The sequence below is a fragment of the Diplotaxodon limnothrissa genome, linkage group LG23 (assembly GCF_057381915.1).
Source record: "Diplotaxodon limnothrissa isolate DT_005_m linkage group LG23, D_limnothrissa_male_GT1.1, whole genome shotgun sequence".
In the NCBI taxonomy this organism is placed as follows: Eukaryota; Metazoa; Chordata; class Actinopteri; order Cichliformes; family Cichlidae; genus Diplotaxodon; species Diplotaxodon limnothrissa.
Window position 1 is genome coordinate 6,840,014 of NC_140617.1, and position 20,155 is coordinate 6,860,168.

General features: G+C 42.4%; 1 protein-coding gene across 2 annotated transcripts in view; it reads left to right on the top strand.

Annotated features, from left to right (window-relative positions):
• fam20b (FAM20B glycosaminoglycan xylosylkinase) overlaps nt 1-15,832 on the top strand; it is a 46,013-nt gene extending 30,181 nt beyond the window's left edge. For both annotated transcript variants that reach the window (XM_085347148.1, XM_085347149.1), the window contains 4 exons: nt 8,191-8,362; nt 11,582-11,773; nt 14,638-14,697; nt 14,783-15,832. In XM_085347148.1, coding sequence (XP_085203274.1) covers nt 8,191-8,362; nt 11,582-11,773; nt 14,638-14,697; nt 14,783-15,014 — 656 coding nt within the window. In that variant the 3' untranslated portion in view covers nt 15,015-15,832. The remainder of the gene's footprint in view (nt 1-8,190; nt 8,363-11,581; nt 11,774-14,637; nt 14,698-14,782) is intronic.
• Nucleotides 15,833-20,155: the final 4,323 nt, after the last annotated feature.

Genomic DNA, 20,155 nt, shown 5'->3' on the forward strand with positions numbered 1-20,155 from the left:
ACTCCAGGATCTCAGGTTGAACCTGAGGCCCCAGAATCCAGCACTACCGGAGCCATGGATGATTGTGAAACATCCAGCCGATAAAACCGGACAAACGTGTGCGGCATAGCCCAGCTTGCTGCCGCACAAATATCCTGGACTGATACACCTCTGAACAAAGCCCAGGATGTGGCCACACCCCTAGTGGAGTGAGCTCGGAGTCCCGGGGGGGCCTGCGAGCCCTTACAGCTATAAGCCAGAGCTATGGCCTCTACGATCCAATGAGCTGGCATGATACGGGCCTGCCCTTGTGAGGGGAGGCCCAGGAAACAAACAGCTGATCCGACTTCCTGAATCCAGCTGTTCTGTCAACATAAGTTGACATAAGTCCCCAAGGCACAAAGTGTTCAGCCTCTGCTCCCTCTCTGAAGAGAATGGAGGGGGGTGAAAAGCTAGGAGCTCTACTGTAGAGCACCTGTATGACGTTTCCAGCACTTTAGGGACAAAGGCTGGGTTAGGCCTCAGGCGTGCTTTAGTGAGTCCCGGGGCCAGCTGTAGACAAGAGGGGTGAATAGACAGAGCCTGTAATTCACTAACTCGCTTGGCTGTGGTTAGAGCCAACAGCAGAGTGGTTTTAAGAGAGAGAAACTTCAACCCCACTGCCCCAATAGGCTCAAAGGGGTGGTGGGAGAGGGCATCTAAAACGACTGACAGATCCCATAAAGGCACCAGTAGTCTAGAAACTGGAAGCGTTTGACGCGCCCCTCTCATGAAGCGACATACAAGGGGGTGCTGACCGGCAGGTTTATCACCAAACCCCACGTGGCAGGCTGAAATGGCTGCTAAATAGACCTTTATGGTGGAAAAAGCTCTCCTTTTGTCCAGCAAGTCTTGAAGAAATCACAACAGCTCCACCACTGAACACTGAAAAGGGATAATCTGCTTTTCATGGTACCACTCTTCAAAAACACGCCATTTACTGCTGTAAATGGAACGAGTGGAGGAGGCTCTGGCATTCTGAATGGTTTCAATAACCTTCAGAGGCATGCCTGCTGCCTTCAAATTCCACCTTTCACAGGCCAGGCCCAGAGAGCAACCTGGTCTGGATGTGGATGGTATATCTCCAGCCCCTGATCCCTCACTCTGATCAGTGTTGGGGAGATCGGGCTGAGGGGAGGGAAAGCATACAGCAGAGTTTTTGGCCATGGATGGGCCAGTGCATCCACGCCCAGTGGCGCATCTGCGTCTGACAGGGAGAAAAACAGAGGGCACTGTGTGTTTTCTCGCGAGGCGAAGAGATCTACGGCAGCCCGGCCGTATCTCTGCCAAATCTGCTCCACCACCTGTGCGTGAAGCCTCCATTCTCCGAACAGTGGATTTCCTCTGGACAGGAGGTCCGCCCCCCTGTTCAGAATTCCTGGCAGCCGAGTGCTGCTCCACACAATTATTTCCCTGGCTAACCTGTGTAGCTGCTGGGAATGGGTGCCTCCCTGGCGGTTGATATAAGCAACTACAGTGGAGTTGTCTGTTTTCACTAAAATATGTTGTCCCCGGAGATACGGCAGAAAATGCCGTAAGGCTAGGAGCACCGCACGGAGCTCCAGCACATTTATGTGATTCAGAGCGAGTCTCTGTGACCAAACGCCATTCACTGCTCTGCCCGTCATAGTTGCACCCCAACCTGACAGGGGTGCATCTGTGGTCAGCGTCACCCTGGATGATACTGCCCCGAGAGGTACCCCCGCAGCGAGAGCTGTCGGGCTCCTCCAAGGCCGGAGAGCCGCGATACACGGCTGCGTTATTTTTACACCACGACTGAGATGTTCTCGAGGGCGCAGCTGCAGAGAAGCGACCCATCGCTGAAAATCTCTCATCATAAGAAGCCCCAAATGTACCACCGATATCACCAAGGCCATGAGGCCAAGGAGGCGGAGACAGAGTCGGAACTGCACGACTTTCCCCAGCTGAAAACGGGAAAGACAGTGAGTGAAGGATGCGATCCTCTGCTCTGAAAGTGCGATACGATAAGAGATGGAGTCTATTCTGAGCCCCAGATACTCTGTAAACTGTGCGGGTTCCAAGTGGCTCTTTTCCAGGTTGATTGTGAACCCAAGCTCCGTGAGGTGATTCACTACCACCTCGGAGTCTTTGATCGCGCGATCGTGAGCATATTAGATAATCGTCTGTGTAAGAGAATATTCTGATGCCGCTGTTCCTTAACGGAGACAGCGCTGCCTCCACACATTTGCTGAACACCCTTGGGGCTAAGGATAGCCCGAATGGGATAGTTTAAAACTCGTACGCTACGCTCTGATAAGTGAACCTGAGATATTTCCTGTGTGGAGGATAAATGGCGATGTGGAAATATGCGTCTGATAGGTCGATTGTAACAAACCAATCGCCTGTGTGAGTTGAGCGACTATGCGTCTTGTGTGTGAGCATTCTGAATGTGTACTGTTGGGTTTAGATTTTATTATTGTCATTTGTATTAGGAAACATTTAACCATATATGCTTAGAGGTGTATAATCAATTGTGTAGTGATAAGTTGTGTGATCTTTAACAGGCTACAGAGGCTTGGTGTGTATTCCACACTGGAATGCACCCCTGCATCTTGGGGGCATGGGAAAAGTTTGCATCTTGTCTTATTGTTTTATGGTAGGATTAACGTAGCTATGTCTGTTCTAGTCTAAGTGCTTTTCTGTTTAGATGAACTGCTGGACTTCCTCACCGGGGGGGTCTAGTCTACCCTCTTCCTGACCAAGGATGTTATATGACCCTTTGATCAGCAGTAACACACACACACACACACACACACACACACACACACACACACACACACACACACACACACACACACACACAGTATTCTTTGTTCACATGTATACCTATGTAAGATGTTATATGTTAATGACCCTATGCATAGTCATGTAACCACAATAAAAGGAGTGCTGTGGGGAAACCTGGCTGAGAGTCTGACAGAGGTCAAGTGGTGGAACGACGCTTGGCTCCAGCCAGGTCTCCCTCATGCATGAGTAACCAGAGAACTTTGGTGCCTTGAGTCTTGCTTTTTGCTGTGTAGCAGATTGTCCTTAACGTTCCATAATAGGTTTATGCTACAAACCTATCATTAATTGGTCCTTCGAGCCGGAGTCGAACCAGCGACCTAAGGACCAATTAATGATAGGTTTGTAGCATAAACCTATTATGGAACGTTAAGGACAATCTGCTACACAGCAAAAAGCAAGACTCAAGGCACCAAAGTTCTCTGGTTACTCATGCATGAGGGAGACCTGGCTGGAGCCAAGCGGCGTTCCACCACTTGACCTCTGTCAGACTCTCAGCCAGGTTTCCCCACAGCACTCCTTTTATTGTGGTTACATGACTATGCATAGTGTCATTAACATATAACATCTTACATAGGTATACATGTGAACAAAGAATACTGTGTGTGTGTGTGTGTGTGTGTGTGTGTGTGTGTGTGTGTGTGTGTGTGTGTGTTACTGCTGATCAAAGGGTCATATAACATCCTTGGTCAGGAAGAGGGTAGACTTAGACCCCCCCGGTGAGGAAGTCCAGCAGTTCATCTAAACAGAAAAGCACTTAGACTAGAACAGACGTAGCTACGTTAATCCTACCATAAAACAATAAGACAAGGTGCAAACTTTTCCCATGCCCCCAAGATGCAGGGGTGCATTCCAGTGTGGAATACACACCAAGCCTCTGTAGCCTGTTAAAGATCACACAACTTATCACTACACAATTGATTATACACCTCTAAGCATATATGGTTAAATGTTTCCTAATACAAATGACAATAATAAAATCTAAACCCAACATGTACTTTCTCAAATGCTTGTTTAACACACGCAGATCCAGAATAGGACGGAGCGACGTTCCGTCCTTTTTCGGGATGAGGAAATAGTGTAAGTAAAAGCCCTGCTGAGCTTCTTCACTCGGAACCGCTCTGATCGCCTGTTTCCTCCTCCAGCACATTTGCTGAATCGCCACTGGCCACAGAAGCTAACACTCCGCTGAATCTCGGTGGTTTTACCGCAAACGGTAGTCTGTTACATGGGAAATGGTTGACAAGACCCAGGGATGAACCACGCATGCGTGCCACCGCTCCAGCCGCGCCGCGAGCGGGCCTCTGAAGATGCGGAAGCGTGACGTCACCCCTGTTTCCCGGAAGGAGTTGGGGCTCTCCCCCTCGGGAAGAGCGTGAGCTCCCCCCGCTGGGAACAAAGACAAATGGCAGTGATTTCCTTTTGTTTTTATTTTGAAACTGGGGGAACATTCTGCCCTTGGCAAACTGCCTGGCTGCAGAAATGCGCGTTTTATTTCTTTTGTTACCCCCAAACCACAGTGAAGTGTCTGGTGACTCTGGGCAGTGCTTGGTAACACAGACAGAGTGCTTAGGAGTGCTTGGTGACGCTGCGCCATTTGTCCACAAGTCTGTCCTTCCTGAACTGGAGGAGGAGACTGAGAGGGTGCTCCTGGTGAACTGGAAACTTCCGGAGACCCTGAACCTTGGAGTGATTTGGTTACCCCTTCTAACACCTTCCTTCTCTTTGGGGGAGAAGAGAGGGGTGACACAGAATGTTGCAGATGTGCTAGGCTGACCGCTTCTTTTTCCCCTCTCCGGGGTGTGACGGCTTGTTCTTTGCAGCAGCTGCTGCAAAGGAATGCTTGCCCCAAAGTCTTTGGTTCTCTACCTTGGCCTGGTGGGCACCCTGCTGGTCTCCTGCTCCTCTCTGCATTCTGACCCCACTCTGTCTCCCTCTCACAGCTGTTGCTGCAAAGCCAGCTCTTGGCACCTGCTGGGGCTGAGAGTTAGGTTTTCTGGGTAAGCAGAGGTTGAATGCTTCTCCCTCCTGCTTTCTGCGAGTGCTTGTTTCTCTCATTCTCTCCAGGGCTGGGCCAAAGAGACCCTTGGTTGGGTCATAAGCTGCATCCATGACCTCAGCCTTCTGAGCATCACCTAGGCCTGACAGGTTTAGCCACAAGGCTCTCTCACCCGAGACTGCAAGGCCCATAACACGGCCACACCCTTGGACTGCGAATGAGATCATTAACCACGCAGATTTCATCCCAGAGGGCTGGGTTCGGGGAACCCGAGTCAAGCTGACGGCCCATGTCTTCCAGAATTTCTGCCTGATATGCTGATAGCAGTGTGACTGCATTAAGCGAGCATACTGACTGGCAGCATATTTGTACATCCTTTGATAAATAGATGCCCTGAGGCGATCTATCTTATTGGGCAATGAAATGCTAGAAGAAGCTGAGATTGCCCTGCGGTTAGGGTGAAGGTGATACGCCACTGAAGGCTCCACTGCTGGGGGTTCGGTCAGCCCCAGTTCACCCATCCCCTGGATCTCAAGCTTAGAGCAGCCCTTGGTCGGAAGCTTGTTTTTAAAAGGGCTTGACCAATAGCGACTCATTTCTTTCATGCAGGCCGGGACTGCTGGCAGAAGCTGCTTCGGTGGTGGCAAGGCTGGTGGGAGCCTTTTGCCGTCATACATGTCGCGTTCTGCCCCTTCGGAATCCTGGGCGGCTGGCCATGGGATGCCTAGCTTGGCAGCAGCCCATTTGCAGACCTCGTACAAATTGCTGTCCACCGGGGGTGCAACTTCAAATGCAACTTTTTTCCGTTAGTAACTTAATGCTAACCGAACCCTAGGTCGACCAACAAGCTAATGCTAGTGAGACGCTAATGTGGTTCGTGGCCTGCTAACAAGTTAATGCTAGCCGGACACTGAACGAACAGCTCGCCGTAACGCGTTAGCCCGAGTCACACAACGTCGGCTACCTCGCTACCTGAAACCAGGAACCGTTGGGACAGCTCGCCTGACGCGGTTGCTGTTCCACAGTGCAACTCTAAGTACACTTCTTTCGAAGGACTTACTCAGCACGATCCAAACTGGAACCGGAAAAACTGCGTTCGGCAACGTACTCCTACACGGGACGCCTGAGAACTGTTAAGCAGCTAATCAAGTTAGCCTGGATGCGATGAGGGAGCTCAAAGTAGTTTCTCATGGGAAGAAAGCGAGAATGAGTTAGGAGGAGGGGATGAGGGGGCGGAGCCCTGAGCACGGCTCGACAGGTCTGTCATAGACAGACGTGGTGTCATTGGAGCTTCCGTAGTTGGTCACGCCGAGGCGATTCCCATAGTGAAATACCGAGCGAAGTTAGAAAAAGAACAACACATTTTGTTTGTTTTTTTTGGTACTGAAAAAAGCACAGCTATATTATGAAATCATATACATTTATTGAATTGTCTGTTTATAAAATGGGTAAGAACAGGTTAAGAGATTTTACAGAACATGCCTGTAATTTTCTTTCTACATTCATTCAGTATACTGTCATCACAAAGAAAGACATCAGTACACCTCCTTGGTGGTAACATGATGTTTCTTCTGTTAGTTTTTTTCATTATGAAGAGCCATCCAGTGGGTTGAGGTAGTAAGCCTTTTCTGGCTTGCAGGCTTCCTATGTTTACATTCATGATATATTCAATTTTCATTTTTATTTATATAGTGCCAAGTCACAACAACTGTTGCCTGTATTTTGTAAGGTAAAGACCCACCAATAATACAAAGAAAACAGAGGTTCGACAGTAGGGGAAAAAACCCTCCTTTTTAACAGGAAGAAACCTCCGGCAGGACCAGGATCAGAAAGAGATAACAAGATGTGATTTTTTTTTTTTTTTTTTTTTTATTTATTTATTTTTTTACTTTAATTCAAGCAGTTAACAAAGTACTGCATTAACTGCTCAGGTCCCCATTTTCAGAGGCTTAAAAGTAATTGGACCGTTGACTGAAAAAACGTTTCATGGCCATGTGAGATTTACTACAAATGTGACTGATAAAAGGTCTGGAGTTGATTCTAGTAGTTGTTGTTGAATTGGCATTTGGTATCTTTCTTTCTGGGATTGTCTGCAGCCCAACGAAATTTCTGCTATCATGAAGATATCAAAAAATGTTAACTGATTGTTGATTTGGCCATTCCTATGTTCTTAAAAAGAATGAATGTACTAGCCAGCTAGCAACTACCGAAAGGCTCGAAAACCACAGAAGACAATTGAAGCGGATAAGGACATGATTTCCTTGGTTAAGAAAAATCTCCTTTGATACTCAATAAAAAGAAGGACAGATCAGATTAAACTTGGCCAGAAAACATCTGAAAAGATCTATCTGCTTGTTTGTGGATCTCTCTGCCTTCAGGTAAATCTTCAAATAATTGAAAGTATCGTCAAACATAGCAATGTTACAGAAAGAGCACGCATGTTTGCATGTATGGATCCAGACAACAAATCTTTCTTCATGAGGATGGTGATAGAAGCAGTAAGATGACATTTGAAGTATACAGGTTTATACTCTCTGCTCAGATCCAGATAAATGCTACAAAACTAAACAGAGCAACCCAACAGTTTATGAAAAAGAAACGGGATCATGTGCAATGGTCAGATTAGTCACTTGATACCACCCCAATAGTGCATGCTTTTCAGTTGATGAAGACAAATCCAGAGAGACCAACAACCAGCAGCATCTGAAGGAAGCTGCAGTAAAAACTTCACTGAGCATCTCAAGGCATGAGAAACAGCATTTGTTGATGTCCATGGGTTTTAGACTTAAGATAGACACTGACTGCAATGGATTTTTTTCTCCAAATAATAAAAACAATCTTTATATAAAAATAATGTTTGTCTATCCAGTTAATTTTAAAAATTCTAAAGCAATACTTTTGTTATAACTGCTGAATTCAAGGTGAGACTGCACTTCAGCGCATCTTTTTCCAGTAAAAACAGAAAGTGTTTGGTCTCATCGTTGTATTTGGAACTTTAGGGTCATGATCTGTATGAGATCTTAGCAGCGAAACCCTGTTTCACTTGTTCATGGTTTATTTTAGTGCCTGAAGGTGCTAGCGCTGCAGTTTCAGGGATGTTTTGATGGTTTGGCCCTAAGCAAAACTGCTTTGTCAAATGTCACTGAGGTCTTTGTATCTGAAAGCACAGGATAAGGTTGTTTGATTAATCTGTGTGTGTGCGTGCTCACACTTCATAAGAACTAACCCAATTAACCTAAGCATTTTGTCCCCCACCCACCCTCCTTCCACCATTGTGCTAGTTTTTACCTCTTTGTTTGCATCTCTTGTGTCACTGATGCCAAGCTGATTTGTTTTTATCGGTTTAATTTTTTTCCCTGTGTCCCCAGGCAATAATACATGTTTCTATGGGAAGTGTTACTACTGTCGGGAGAGTGAGCCAGCATGTGCAGAGGGGGAAATCATGGAGGGGTCATTAACCCTTTGGCTGCCAGATGTCTGGCCACTGCAGAAACACAGACACCCTTGGGGACGCACATACAGAGAGGGGAAACTGGCAAGGTGGGTGTCAAGCGTGAGTCCCAAAAAGCAGCGGTTTTTACAGTTAGGGGAAATCCTCTGACTTGAATTCATTCTTGTGTTTTGATGTTGTTGTTGCTGCCAACATATTAAATAGTAAAATGTTCAGTTGCTGCTTGTTTGTGAGTCTATCTGCCTTAAATTATGTCTTCAGTTACTAAAAAGCATGATGTGTTGCATGAAATCAGGTGACAGATTTGGCCATTGAGGAATATCAAATTTCTTTGATTCTGCTTTTCCAGTATGTTTGCGTCATTATTTGTTTGTCCTGGGACGTGTTATTTAACTAGTTTTGGAACAATTAGCTGACTCTGGGCAGAGAGTATAGCTTTGCACACTTCCAAATGCATCCTGCTATTGCTCTCAGCAGTCACATCATCAATTAACACTAGGGGTCACGCATGCCCATACCATCACATGCCTCCACCATGTTCGACAGATGATGTGATAGTTTTGTATCATGAGCTGTTCTTTTCCTTCTCCATACTTTTATCTTCCAATTTTTCTGTTACAAGTTAAACTTGGTTTCATCTATCCAAAGATTGTTTTTAAAATGTTTTATATATATATATATATATATATATATATATATATAATTTTTTTTTTTTTTTTTTTTTTTTCAGAGCTGTGCTGGCAAAATGTAGAGTTGTTTACACTTTCTCGTAAACCCTCGGTGTTTCCATTCATGAAAGCATCTCTTGAGTGAAGATTTTAACAATGATACGCCTGCCTCCTCGAGAGTGTTCTTGACTGGGGGGTTTTCTTAACAAAAGGAAAAAATTCTGCAGTTGTACATTTTAGTTGTTTTCTGTGTTTTCTAAGGCTTTTTGGTGTTGGTGAGCAGTGCTTTCATTAATCACTTGTTTATGATCATTGTTTGTAAACTTGCACATTTTTGCTCTAGAATAGACAGAAATTTATTTTACCTTTTCAACCTAATGATGGCCTCCTTCACATTTTGCTTATCTCTTTTTGGCCCTTCACCCAGCAAAATGATACCAAAAACAAGCTCAACTCCAGAGCTTTGGTGTACTTAATCTGGTGTGAAAAAATGAGTGAACAAGCTTCAACTGGCAATGAAAGCACTTGGTATTTTTGAACCTCTGTATGGAGAACTGTAGGGGAAAATTAGACTAGTTGATAAGTAAGTATTCTTATTGCTCATAAATGTTTATTAACTCTAAATACAGCACACAGGATTTCTACAGTCAGAGAAGATTACATCAGCAAGCTAATTATGATGCTAAACACAACTGATCAGTGTCATCCTGCCGTTAGATCACCATACAGCTGGATCAGAAGAGTAGCTATGTGATCTGTTCTTCACACTTAGCAGCCTTATACTCATGTGCAAAAGTCTTGAGCTTTTGTGCGTGCGCACAAACACACACACACACAATTTGTACAGTTCTAATGACCTTGAAAGTCAGTTTCTTTAAGCAGTCTTCATGAATAGTTCTCCAGGCTTCTTGAAGGACATTGAAAGCTATTCTTTGGACGTTTGATGCTATTTGCTCTGTTCTCTTTCAAGATGATTATTTTTGCATAGCTTTTGCCAGACAGACACATTCCAGAGAGTATTGCGTGGTGGATTAAAATATGATTGTATATGTCTGCTCGGAAAGACATGACAGGCTGCTAGCAACAAAGTGCCTAAAAATAGCAAAGAACCAGTTTGATATTCTAAGTTGTCTTCTGTGCAGCGTGGACACAACAGTCGTTCAGCTTGTAGTTTGTAGCCTTTTCAAATTCAAGTAAAAAGAAATGAGGGTTCACTCAAGAATTTTACACTGCACTGTGTCTGTGTTTTATTACTAAATTCAAGTTAGACCCATTATTCCTCCTGTTTCAGTTTATCTCAGTTTATTCTATTACTGTAATATTGACAATGCGATGTCAAATGGGAAGAATGGTCCTCAAACTTCTTCTGGCATGCCATCCATTGGATCCCAACCACATTTTATCATTATCCCCCAAAAATAAAAAATGCTAGTTGAGTTCTAGTGATGTAAAGTTCAGAATGATTACATTTGAAAACTGTTTAGTTGCACTTTCAAAAGAAAAATCATATTCATTTGACTTAGTTTGTCAGTTTGTTGTCAGTTGTCAGTTTTTCCACCCAGTGGTCACTCATGTCCCACCTGCAGCAGCTTTATTCCACACCAGTGGGGTTTTCCAGATTGAAGTGGGGAACCGTTTTCAGTTTTTCAGTTTAACTTGCAGTTGTATGAAATTTGCAACAAATTCTGATGGAAACATTAACCTGAAAATTAAATCAGTGCTACAGACTTGCTAGAAATCTCTCCACTTCAACTACTGTATCTTACCATGAAACAAAATAGATTGCACTGTCCTTTTTTGTCAATTATTAACAATAAAAGAGGATCCAACTTGGATGTGGAACTTTTGGCATGTGGAACTTTTAGTGAAATAAAGTTCCACATGCCAGTAACAACACATGACTCGTATATTGAAGGAAATTATAAAGTTTGGTTTCACTCTCCTTTTTTCCCACCATGGTCATCTGTGCCCCCATGAGTCGTTTTTGCTCCACTCATGGGGGCATCCCCACATTTTGAGAGTCATTGACCAAAGGGAACCAAAACAAGGGAGTTGGCTTTCATTATGATAGGTCACTTGTAACCATTGTCCTTAATGTAAATATGTAAGAAAAGTTGTGTATGTTTCTGTTCCGTGTCCTGTGTACTTTGTTTGTATATGTGTCTTTTTGGCTGCTGTTACAACCAAATTTCCCCTTGTGGGACAATTAAAGGATTATTCTATTCTATTCTATTCTCACTGGTCTCAAAATATTGTGCGAAGGCCACTGAAAATAAGGGATTGTGTTGCCATCAATACCAGAAGTTTGATTGCATTTCAGCAAATTAACTCTACACTTTGACACGTGCATTTTCTTAAGTGTAAGTGTTGTTAAATGTTTCACTTTACCAGAGAACGTCTGGCGCTGCGATGCTGTATTAGTGAGCAAATTAACAGCAGTAAGAGAAGCAACCTGGTCTTATTTTTAGGATCTTTTTACTTTTTAATAATTCTGGCTTTCTAAAACCCTGAAATGACCTGAAGTGGTTTTTCTTTTCTTTTCCTGTGTGAGGGGCGTGGTTATGCACGCTCCCTGTTTGACAATATGGTGATGTGCGAAAATCTTACTTCAGACGATTTGAACGTGTGTTTATTTTTCAGGTGGGAGTATGACGAGAGCTACTGTGAGGCAGTGAAGAAGATGCCCCCATATGATGCAGGGCCAAGGCTGCTAGATGTTATTGACACGGCGATTTTTGATTACCTTATTGGAAATGCTGATCGTCATCACTACGAAAGTTTCCAGGACGATGGAGGTGCCAGCATGCTTATCCTTCTTGACAACGCCAAGAGGTGAGCTGTGGGTTTCGTGGTTTTTTTTGTTTTTGATAGTTAGGTGGGGGGAGGGGGGGTGCTCTTCATGAAAACGGGAATCCAAAATGGGACTTTCCCTCCTCAGATGAATGTTTACTTTTTCTTACTGGCTTTAATTACTTAACCATTTCCAAACTTAAGTGGGAATACTGTCCATCCAGTAAAGAAAAACTGCAAGTTTAACCAGAAATCTTGTGTAAAATTGCAGCTAATTCTGTCAGAAACAATAACTTTTGAAATAAATCAGTGTCACGGACTTACTGGAAAATTCTGCACTCTGTTCATAACAATAGTCTGAATATTTGTTGGTTTAAAATGGAGCACTGTAACAAAAAATAATTTCCCCCAGGGATCAATAAAGTATTCTGATTCTGATTCTGATTCTGATTTTTCAGACTAATAATTATATTTTCATTTTCAGGTTGTTGTTTTTTTTTTGTTGTTTTTTTTTTTTTACATTTTCCGGTGCTCGTCTTTTATTTTATTTCTTTTTTTATTACAAGAATTCACTTATCACTATTGAAGCTACTTTATAACTGACTCATGAAGAACACCCACTTCCATGAAGTGAGGACTTTGAGATGTTAACCCGTCTTTGAAGTTATTTTTGTTTTTGCTGATCAAAACCCAGCAGTGGAAAATTTCTAAGCAGCATTTTTCAGTATTGGCAGGATGAGGTTAAGTGTGGTAAGAAACAAACCTTTTACTGGGAATAATGTATACCAATAGAAGTGCTGAGTAATTTCTTGTCTTTCCTTTTTTTAATGAAGAGTATAATCTATATTTTCTATGCAGTGAAAATACCCTGCAGCTGGTACTCTTTGCAGGCCAATAATGGCCCAATTCTTGGATTTTTATTAGAACTCTTTCAGATTAAGCTGGAAGCAATGGATTCTTGCTCTCTGTCATATAGCTGACTAGCATTGGTAAGGCTAATTGTGGAATTCATTTTAGTTCTTACCAACATGATCAAAACAAACTACACCTTCTTTCAACAACACATGGCATATTACCGCGTGCCATTTATTTTTTCATTTATTCATTCATTCATTTATTTATTTATCTATTTATTTATTTAATTATTTCACAAAAGCTAAGCTAAAGTCCAGAAACCATGTTTAAAAAACTCTGTGCATGCCATCATTCATTAGCTGGTAGAACCACTTCTAGCGGCAAGTAGTTTTCTGTATGACTTTATCAGCCTCTCACCTCATCGTGCAGGAATTTGAGCCCACTCGCTTACCACATTGACTGAGTTTATTGAGGTTTAAATGCATTCATTTAAGCCCAACTGGCCTTTCAGTTAGAGGTCTGGATTTTTTGGTTACTGCAACACTCTGATTCTTTGAATTTTCGGCCATTGTGTTGTAGAGTTGCTGCTGTTCTGCTCGTTGTGTTGCATGACCCAGTTTAGGCCAAGCGTTAGCTGTTGGACGGATGGCTTCACCTTTGACTCTACAATACTTTGAGTCAAGCATGAACTCCTTTGTATACCAGTTACTGCTAGTTCCCCATTTCCTGTCATTACCCCTCCAACACTGTGCTGTCAGTTGCTATGAGGTGTTTGTTCTCATATGCTATGCTTGATTTTCAACAAACGTGGTTTTGTGCATTATGGGTAAATATCTCATTAAGTTACATTTACATGTAACACACTAATTGAGGCCTGTAGATTATGAGATGTAACACTTGTGTTGTTTGCAGTTTGCTGCGACGCCCACCCCTGTTTCTGAAACACATATTTTGTTTAGTATTTTGTCCTAGTTCCCTGTGATCTTTTTTTTTCTTTCCAATGATCGGCCGCAACCAGTTGCAGCAGATGGTAGCTTCTCCCTGAGCCTGGTTCTGCTGGAAGTTTCTTCCTGTTAAAGTGGAGTTTTTTCTTTTTGAGGTTTTTCTCTTATACTGTAGCATCTTTACCTCACAGTGTAAAATCCCTCACGACAAATGCTGTGGCAAACTGGAGATATATAAATAAACTTGAAATGAAAAATTACATTTCCCACTTATGAATCTTTCTCAATGCAGAATGATGGGTTTCAAATTGTTTGCAGATGGCCTTAAACCTTTGCCAGATTGTCAGGAAGCAACAATTTCTCCTAAAATCATTCTTGATGTCTTTCCTCCTTGGCATCACACACCTAAATGCTCCATACCTGCTTGCCCTCATAATTTCTCTTAATTCAATAAGACACACACTTCTTCTGCATTCTGCCCTAGTTTTTGTTGCATAAATGATGACACAGTGTAATATGTCAAGTGTTGTTGTTCATCTGAGTTTATTTAATTTTAGAACTTTTTAAAGACCAGATGATTTTGTTTATTATGTCCTGGTACATAAAACCTTGGAACTGAAAAAACTGTGTATATTTATTTTCACATTACTGCGTTACTGTATGTATTACAATCAAATTTAATTAGAAAAGGGCTTAAGAGCCTGACACTCTCAGTCTTAAAAGTCGTGTGAATAGGAATGAATGCATTTAGCTACATTGCCAGGAGAGTTTTCACAATGGGATACAGTTAGATCTTGTAATACATGATTTAACTGTATGTAAAGATATAAAATATACAGCTCCTGTTTGTTGAAGGTCATGCTAGTTTTGGACATGGCTGGACTCAGATCCAGACTCTAGTTTGGAAAGCTTTACGGGTTTTAGATTGTCCGAGAATCTAATAACTCCTCAGGAGCTCTTCAGAAACAGGGAAACTGCTATTCTAGCAAATTCAGTCGAGGTGTGTGCGTGTGTGTGTGTGTGCGTGTGTGTGTGTGTGTGTTTCAAGTGCTTTATGCTGGGGTTTTTTTTAATCTTTCGTAATTTTTCTTTTATGTCCTCGTGCAGCTTCGGGAACCCAGCTCTGGACGAGCGAAGCATTCTTGCACCACTCTACCAGTGCTGCATGTAAGTCGGAGAATTCCCAAATACAATTTCCTGTTTACCAGGTTATGTTTTTTTTCTACTGTAGTGTCTCTCCCTTTCTCGGTAGGGTTCGTGTGTCCACGTGGAATAGATTAAACCTGCTGCGAAGTGGAGCTCTGAGCTCAGCCATGCGACAGGCTCTGGCATTTGATCCCATTCACCCAGTCCTAGCTGAACCACACCTTGCAGCCCTGGATAGGCGTCTATCTGGAGTTATAGAAACCATAAAGCAGTGCATGGAGGCACAGGGCCCTGATAACACCCTAATAGAGGACCGAATGAACCTACCACATCCTTAAAAGGAAGGAAAGGAGAAAGGGAGGGGAAAAAAGCCAAGACTTTCCAGCCTGGACCTGGAGGGAGACGAGTGACCAAACAGATCAGCTCTGGTGTTTAAAGAAGGGACAGCAAAATGACAGGGTGGAATAAATGTTTCTCCCCCCGTTTCCCTTCTTTGTAATGCTGAACACTTGCACTCGAGTGATTCTCTAAAAGGTGCAAAATCATGGGATTCAAAGAGTTGAAACTGCGTCACCGTTAACCATTTAAACTTTCTCTCAGGACTGTTGTGCACTACAGGATGTGATCTGCTGTAAGGACCGCTTCTTCTATTACTACTGGTTTAGATGACACTCATGCCTTGTGCCAAATCCTCTCTCCTGGTCACGCTTCTCCTTGACAGTCGGCTAAGGAGAAAGGATGGAGATGAACATATTCGAGAAAGGAGGAGGGAATGTTAAATTGAGCCTGTTGTGAGTTGTTGTTGGTTCAAGCAGCTTGGAGTTTACAGTCCAGGAAACTGAAAATGTTTTTCTGTAGAAATGACAGGAAATTTAAAAAAAATCTTTTTTTGAGCTGATTTGTTTTTCTCCCTTTCCTCGAATTGAAAAATAACTCGAAGAAATAGAGAACTGACTCAATTCTGTGTACATAACTAAAGTAACTAGTGATGTAGAATTATGAGACAAAAGAATATAAATTTGTGGATTATAAATTAAATGATGTTAAAGCTGTGTGTTTGTGTCCGGGGGTACGCGTGTGTGTAGATGAATAACTGCCACATTGTGTCACAAATAAGAAAGCTACTGACTTGCCCGACTCGAAGGATCATGATGCAGAGGTCAGGTGTGTGTGTGTGTGTGTTCGTTCATCTTTAACAATAAACTATTGTCTATTTAATTCCGATTTCTCTCAGGCAAACTTTCTTCTCTGTGTTCAGTACTTGAAAGTTCAAATCCTGTGGTCAGATGTGTGGAAGGGACTTTCACTTTAGTCTTACTAGTTTGGATATTTTTTTTTAGTCAGATTTGACCTGAAATATGTCACAGGTCATATCTGGAACACACCAACATTCAGTTTATTATAACTAGTTTTGTTTTTCGTGTTGCCTCGTCTCACTTTCTGTAAACGATTGTTTTGAATTGTTCAAATTTGAATCACCTCTCATGTCCTAAATGTAGTTCAAATTTAATGCAGCAGTTCCATATTAGTCAAAAAAAAAAAACAGTTTGTGTCACGCTGTCTGATTTTTGTGCCATAGCTTTGATTAAAGGCTGGTTTCACTTATGGTGACCTTAGATTTTAATAGATATTGGGTTTTATAGAGCAAGTGCAGTTTGCACACATCGAGGGGAGAGAGGGGGGTATTTTAATGATTAAAGTGTGTGTGGGGGGTATTTTCAGTTGTGGTTAGCACATCTGTGAGAAGTGAGTACCATCCATCCCCCTTTATTCTGTGATCCTCCGATGCCGTCAAGACTTCAAGAGCAGGTGATATGTCTGACTTGTGTTTTTGCTTTCAACTTTTCACCTTATATACACGCAAGAAAGCATTTAATCTCTGTTTGCTTTTTCTTTCAGAAGAAATGTTCCAGGGTGGGGGATGTAAAAGGATGTGTGTAGGCTTCTGATGATCGCACTGCTCTTCATGAGCTTTTCTCATTCTTCTGAGAGCTGAACTCGAAATACCCAGCTTGTCCAAAAAAGAAAAAAAGCCCTCATCCCTCTGAATCTGATGCGTGCCGCCGCAGTTCTTTTGGTTATGGATTTCCCCATGTGCACATATGCTTCTGTTACAGATCATCTTTCACCACTGTTACTTATAGTTATCACTTGACATTTACCTCATCTTTGTTAGTCCTGGCAGTGGTGGTACAATGTCTACAAGTGCGTCGTCTTAAACCCTTGATTGGTCTGGTTTTGTTGTGCTTTCTGTACCCACAAGGGCGGACGCTTCATTGTGAAACCATGTGGCAGGTCCCCCCCTTTCCCACAGGCAGGTGTTCACCGTCAGCTGCCTTCTCATCTTGCTGTCACATCCAGCATCTTCCGTGTTTGTGTGTGCAACAAGTCAGATGATATAGGACACCTGTTTCGTTTATGCTAAGCAGGTGTTTTACTTGGGACATATACCAAAACATTGAAACTTCATGAAAACCACAATGTTTATCATGTTGGGGCATGCCGGGGCATGCCAGGTCATGTCATGTCAGAGATGCAGAGCGTGCTCTAACACAGGAGCAGCTCAAGTTTCCCGAGGCAGCCTAAATTTTCACTTCTCTCATCTGCTTAGTTATTCTCCTGCTTGTTGCGTCACCTGTGCCTACAGTGAAGGTAATGTGAACAAATGTACAATAAATAGTCCTATTACTCATGACAGCTGACACTAGATGTCCCCCTAGGATAATCTAGTAATTTTATAGATTCTCAGTGCAAACTTGGCACTGAATGTCACAAACATTTCAGAAGTCCCAACACCTATTACAGGAATATCAAAACCCAAATGTGTAGGAGATGAAGATAAAGCTGCAAAGTGTGAGAGCTGAGTCACTGTAAGTACCACAAGCACACTGTACATTACTCTTTGAATGAGGCAGCGAGGTTAGCGACATAGGATATTTTGCAAGGAAACCACAACAGTTTGAAGTCAAACTAAACGAATGACTTTGTGGGGAAACAACAGTAGCAGCAACATGATGAGGTGGTGGGCTATCAAGTAGGCTCCAAACCTTTGGGGTCTCCAGGCACACTGCGCACTGGCTAGTTTGCGGTAAATCGACATACATTGAAGTAAATGCGCTGCATTTTGACTCATCTTCAAGCTTCACATAAAAGTCGATGTGTACTTTTAGTGCAAAGAAGAATTCATTGATTTTTCTTTTTACATTTTAAGTAGTTTGTATTCTCGTCAGAATATTTTGCCATTTGAAGTTTAGAGTTTGTTGAGCTGATCAATGCCGCTCTTGTAAATGTGTGACAATCACTGGCTGTCAGATTAACTTAGTGCTAAGGCTGAAAACACAGAAACAGGTTGAGTGGTTGTCCCAAGGATAAATCCACTGGCTGTGCTTAGTGACTTTCTGGATTAAAATGACCCCAGAGCAGCCTGAGAATGGGAATAATAGCATTTCTGTCATTGATTTAGATCAATTCAACATAACAAAAAAAAAATCCTTCTCAGTGAAAGGGTATATGCTATTTTAAGACTTCAACACCACAATAATAGTTTCAGTTTGTAGGGGTGCATTCTTTTAAAATAACTGCTGCACACTGCTTTAACCCAGCAACCGGAGCAGTCACAAGCCAGTTACCCCTAATGCCAGTCCCAATCCCAGATAAATGGGAAGGGTTGCATCAAGAAAAAGGCCATCTGGTGTAAAATCCTGGCAATAATCAAACATGTGGATCACAATGAATGAGATTTCCAAAAGAAGATTTATGGATGTAGTGAAGCAGGACAACGTAGAGTGTTGGAGTGACAGAAGAGGATGCTGCGGACAGGTTGAGGTGGAGGCAGATGATCTCTTCTTGCGACCCCTGACGGGGTCAGCTGAACGAGGAAGAGGATGTGGCTGCTTTCACTGTAGGAGTGGAATTAAACAACGTGCTTTCAAACTTCCTGCCATTTTAAATAGAAAAAGTGCAGAGCCTAGTGTTTATAGACTTAAAAAGTTAAAGAAGAGTGACAAAGGGCAAACCAATATAGACTGTTGTCCCGCTTTGACACATTTATTGTGTTTCAGAAACTGTTCATGCATCTGTGCGAAACTGATTCAACATCATTCATCCAAATATATGGCGAGAAAGTTACCGCTCTAACAACTGCTAGTGATCAGTTTAGTAAATGCCATGGCATATGATTCACATCCTTTTCATGAAAGCTGTGCTCTACAAATAAGGCCATTGTTATTGTCACTGAAACCAACACCAATCAAGAAGGAAACGCTAATGACAGTATTAAGGTAAAGATTTTGTATTAATTAAGAATAACTTTACTTCTTGGTAGACTATTGAACTCTAAACCATTTCAGCAAAATGTCCCCCACAGCACTAAAGAGCTACAAGATACCCTCACTGTAGAGGCCAAGGCACGCACACACGCCAACCGCCGCCGCCACCAAGCTGTTTCCCATTTCTCTCAATCTTTATGCCAAGTTCAGCAGCTTCTTCATCAGTCTTCTCATTCGGGGAGGGTGATGGGAGATAGTTTGTTATTTTCTTATTAGCAGGTTGGCGGTTCGATCCCTGACTGCTCCAATCTGCATCCCAAAGTATCCATGGGCCATATACTGAACCCCAAGTTGCTCTGTGATGCATTCATATTTTTGAATGTTAGATAAAAAGCGCTTAGATGTTGCAAAAGGTGCGTGTGTGAATTTTATTAAATGCTGTAATAAAGCACTTTGAATGCTCGAGGAGAATAGAAAAGCGCTATATAATAACCAGTCCGTTTATTATTCAATTCTTTAATGTGGATCTCAAAAGTCAGTAATAAGGATGCTGAGGATCTCCGTCCACACCACTTTTCTGAATACCCCAAACTGTTGCCGCTTCTAATTTAACCTAATTGAGACAGTTCGTCTGCTTTCGGTGTTTCAAATAGTGCTCGATCATATAGGCCTCAGAGAGATGGACAATACTAAATACACCAAAAATAGCATTGTTCATTGTTTTATTTTTTTAATAAGGCCATCATCAAATCTTTACTTTTTCAGGACGATATTGGAAATTACACGCACGTCAGACACAGCAAAGGCAGACCAGTGCAGACCAGGGTTAGTTAGAAAAATAATAATAATCGTAATATTTGTGGAATAATTTGTAAAAATGTAGGACTTGCAAAGATAAATTTGCAAATTTGGTAGGGTAGGCACACACGTGTCTCCGTCAATTTCAAAGTAAAACCCACACTTTTGCCCAAAATAACAAAAAACAAAAAAACTGTTAAAAACTTTGTTAGCTTCATCATCCATTGTCTGCTCACATGTAGAGCAATAAACTAGATTTAAAGTGAACTGAGAGGTGGCAGCAGCCGTTTCTATCATTTCTCTGCTCATTAGTTAAGTCTGGGAGACCCGAAACAGACGCTGAATAAAATATCTTTTTACTTTATTTAGTTTAATCAGGTGTGTTATCACTGACACCAGATTACTGCATCACT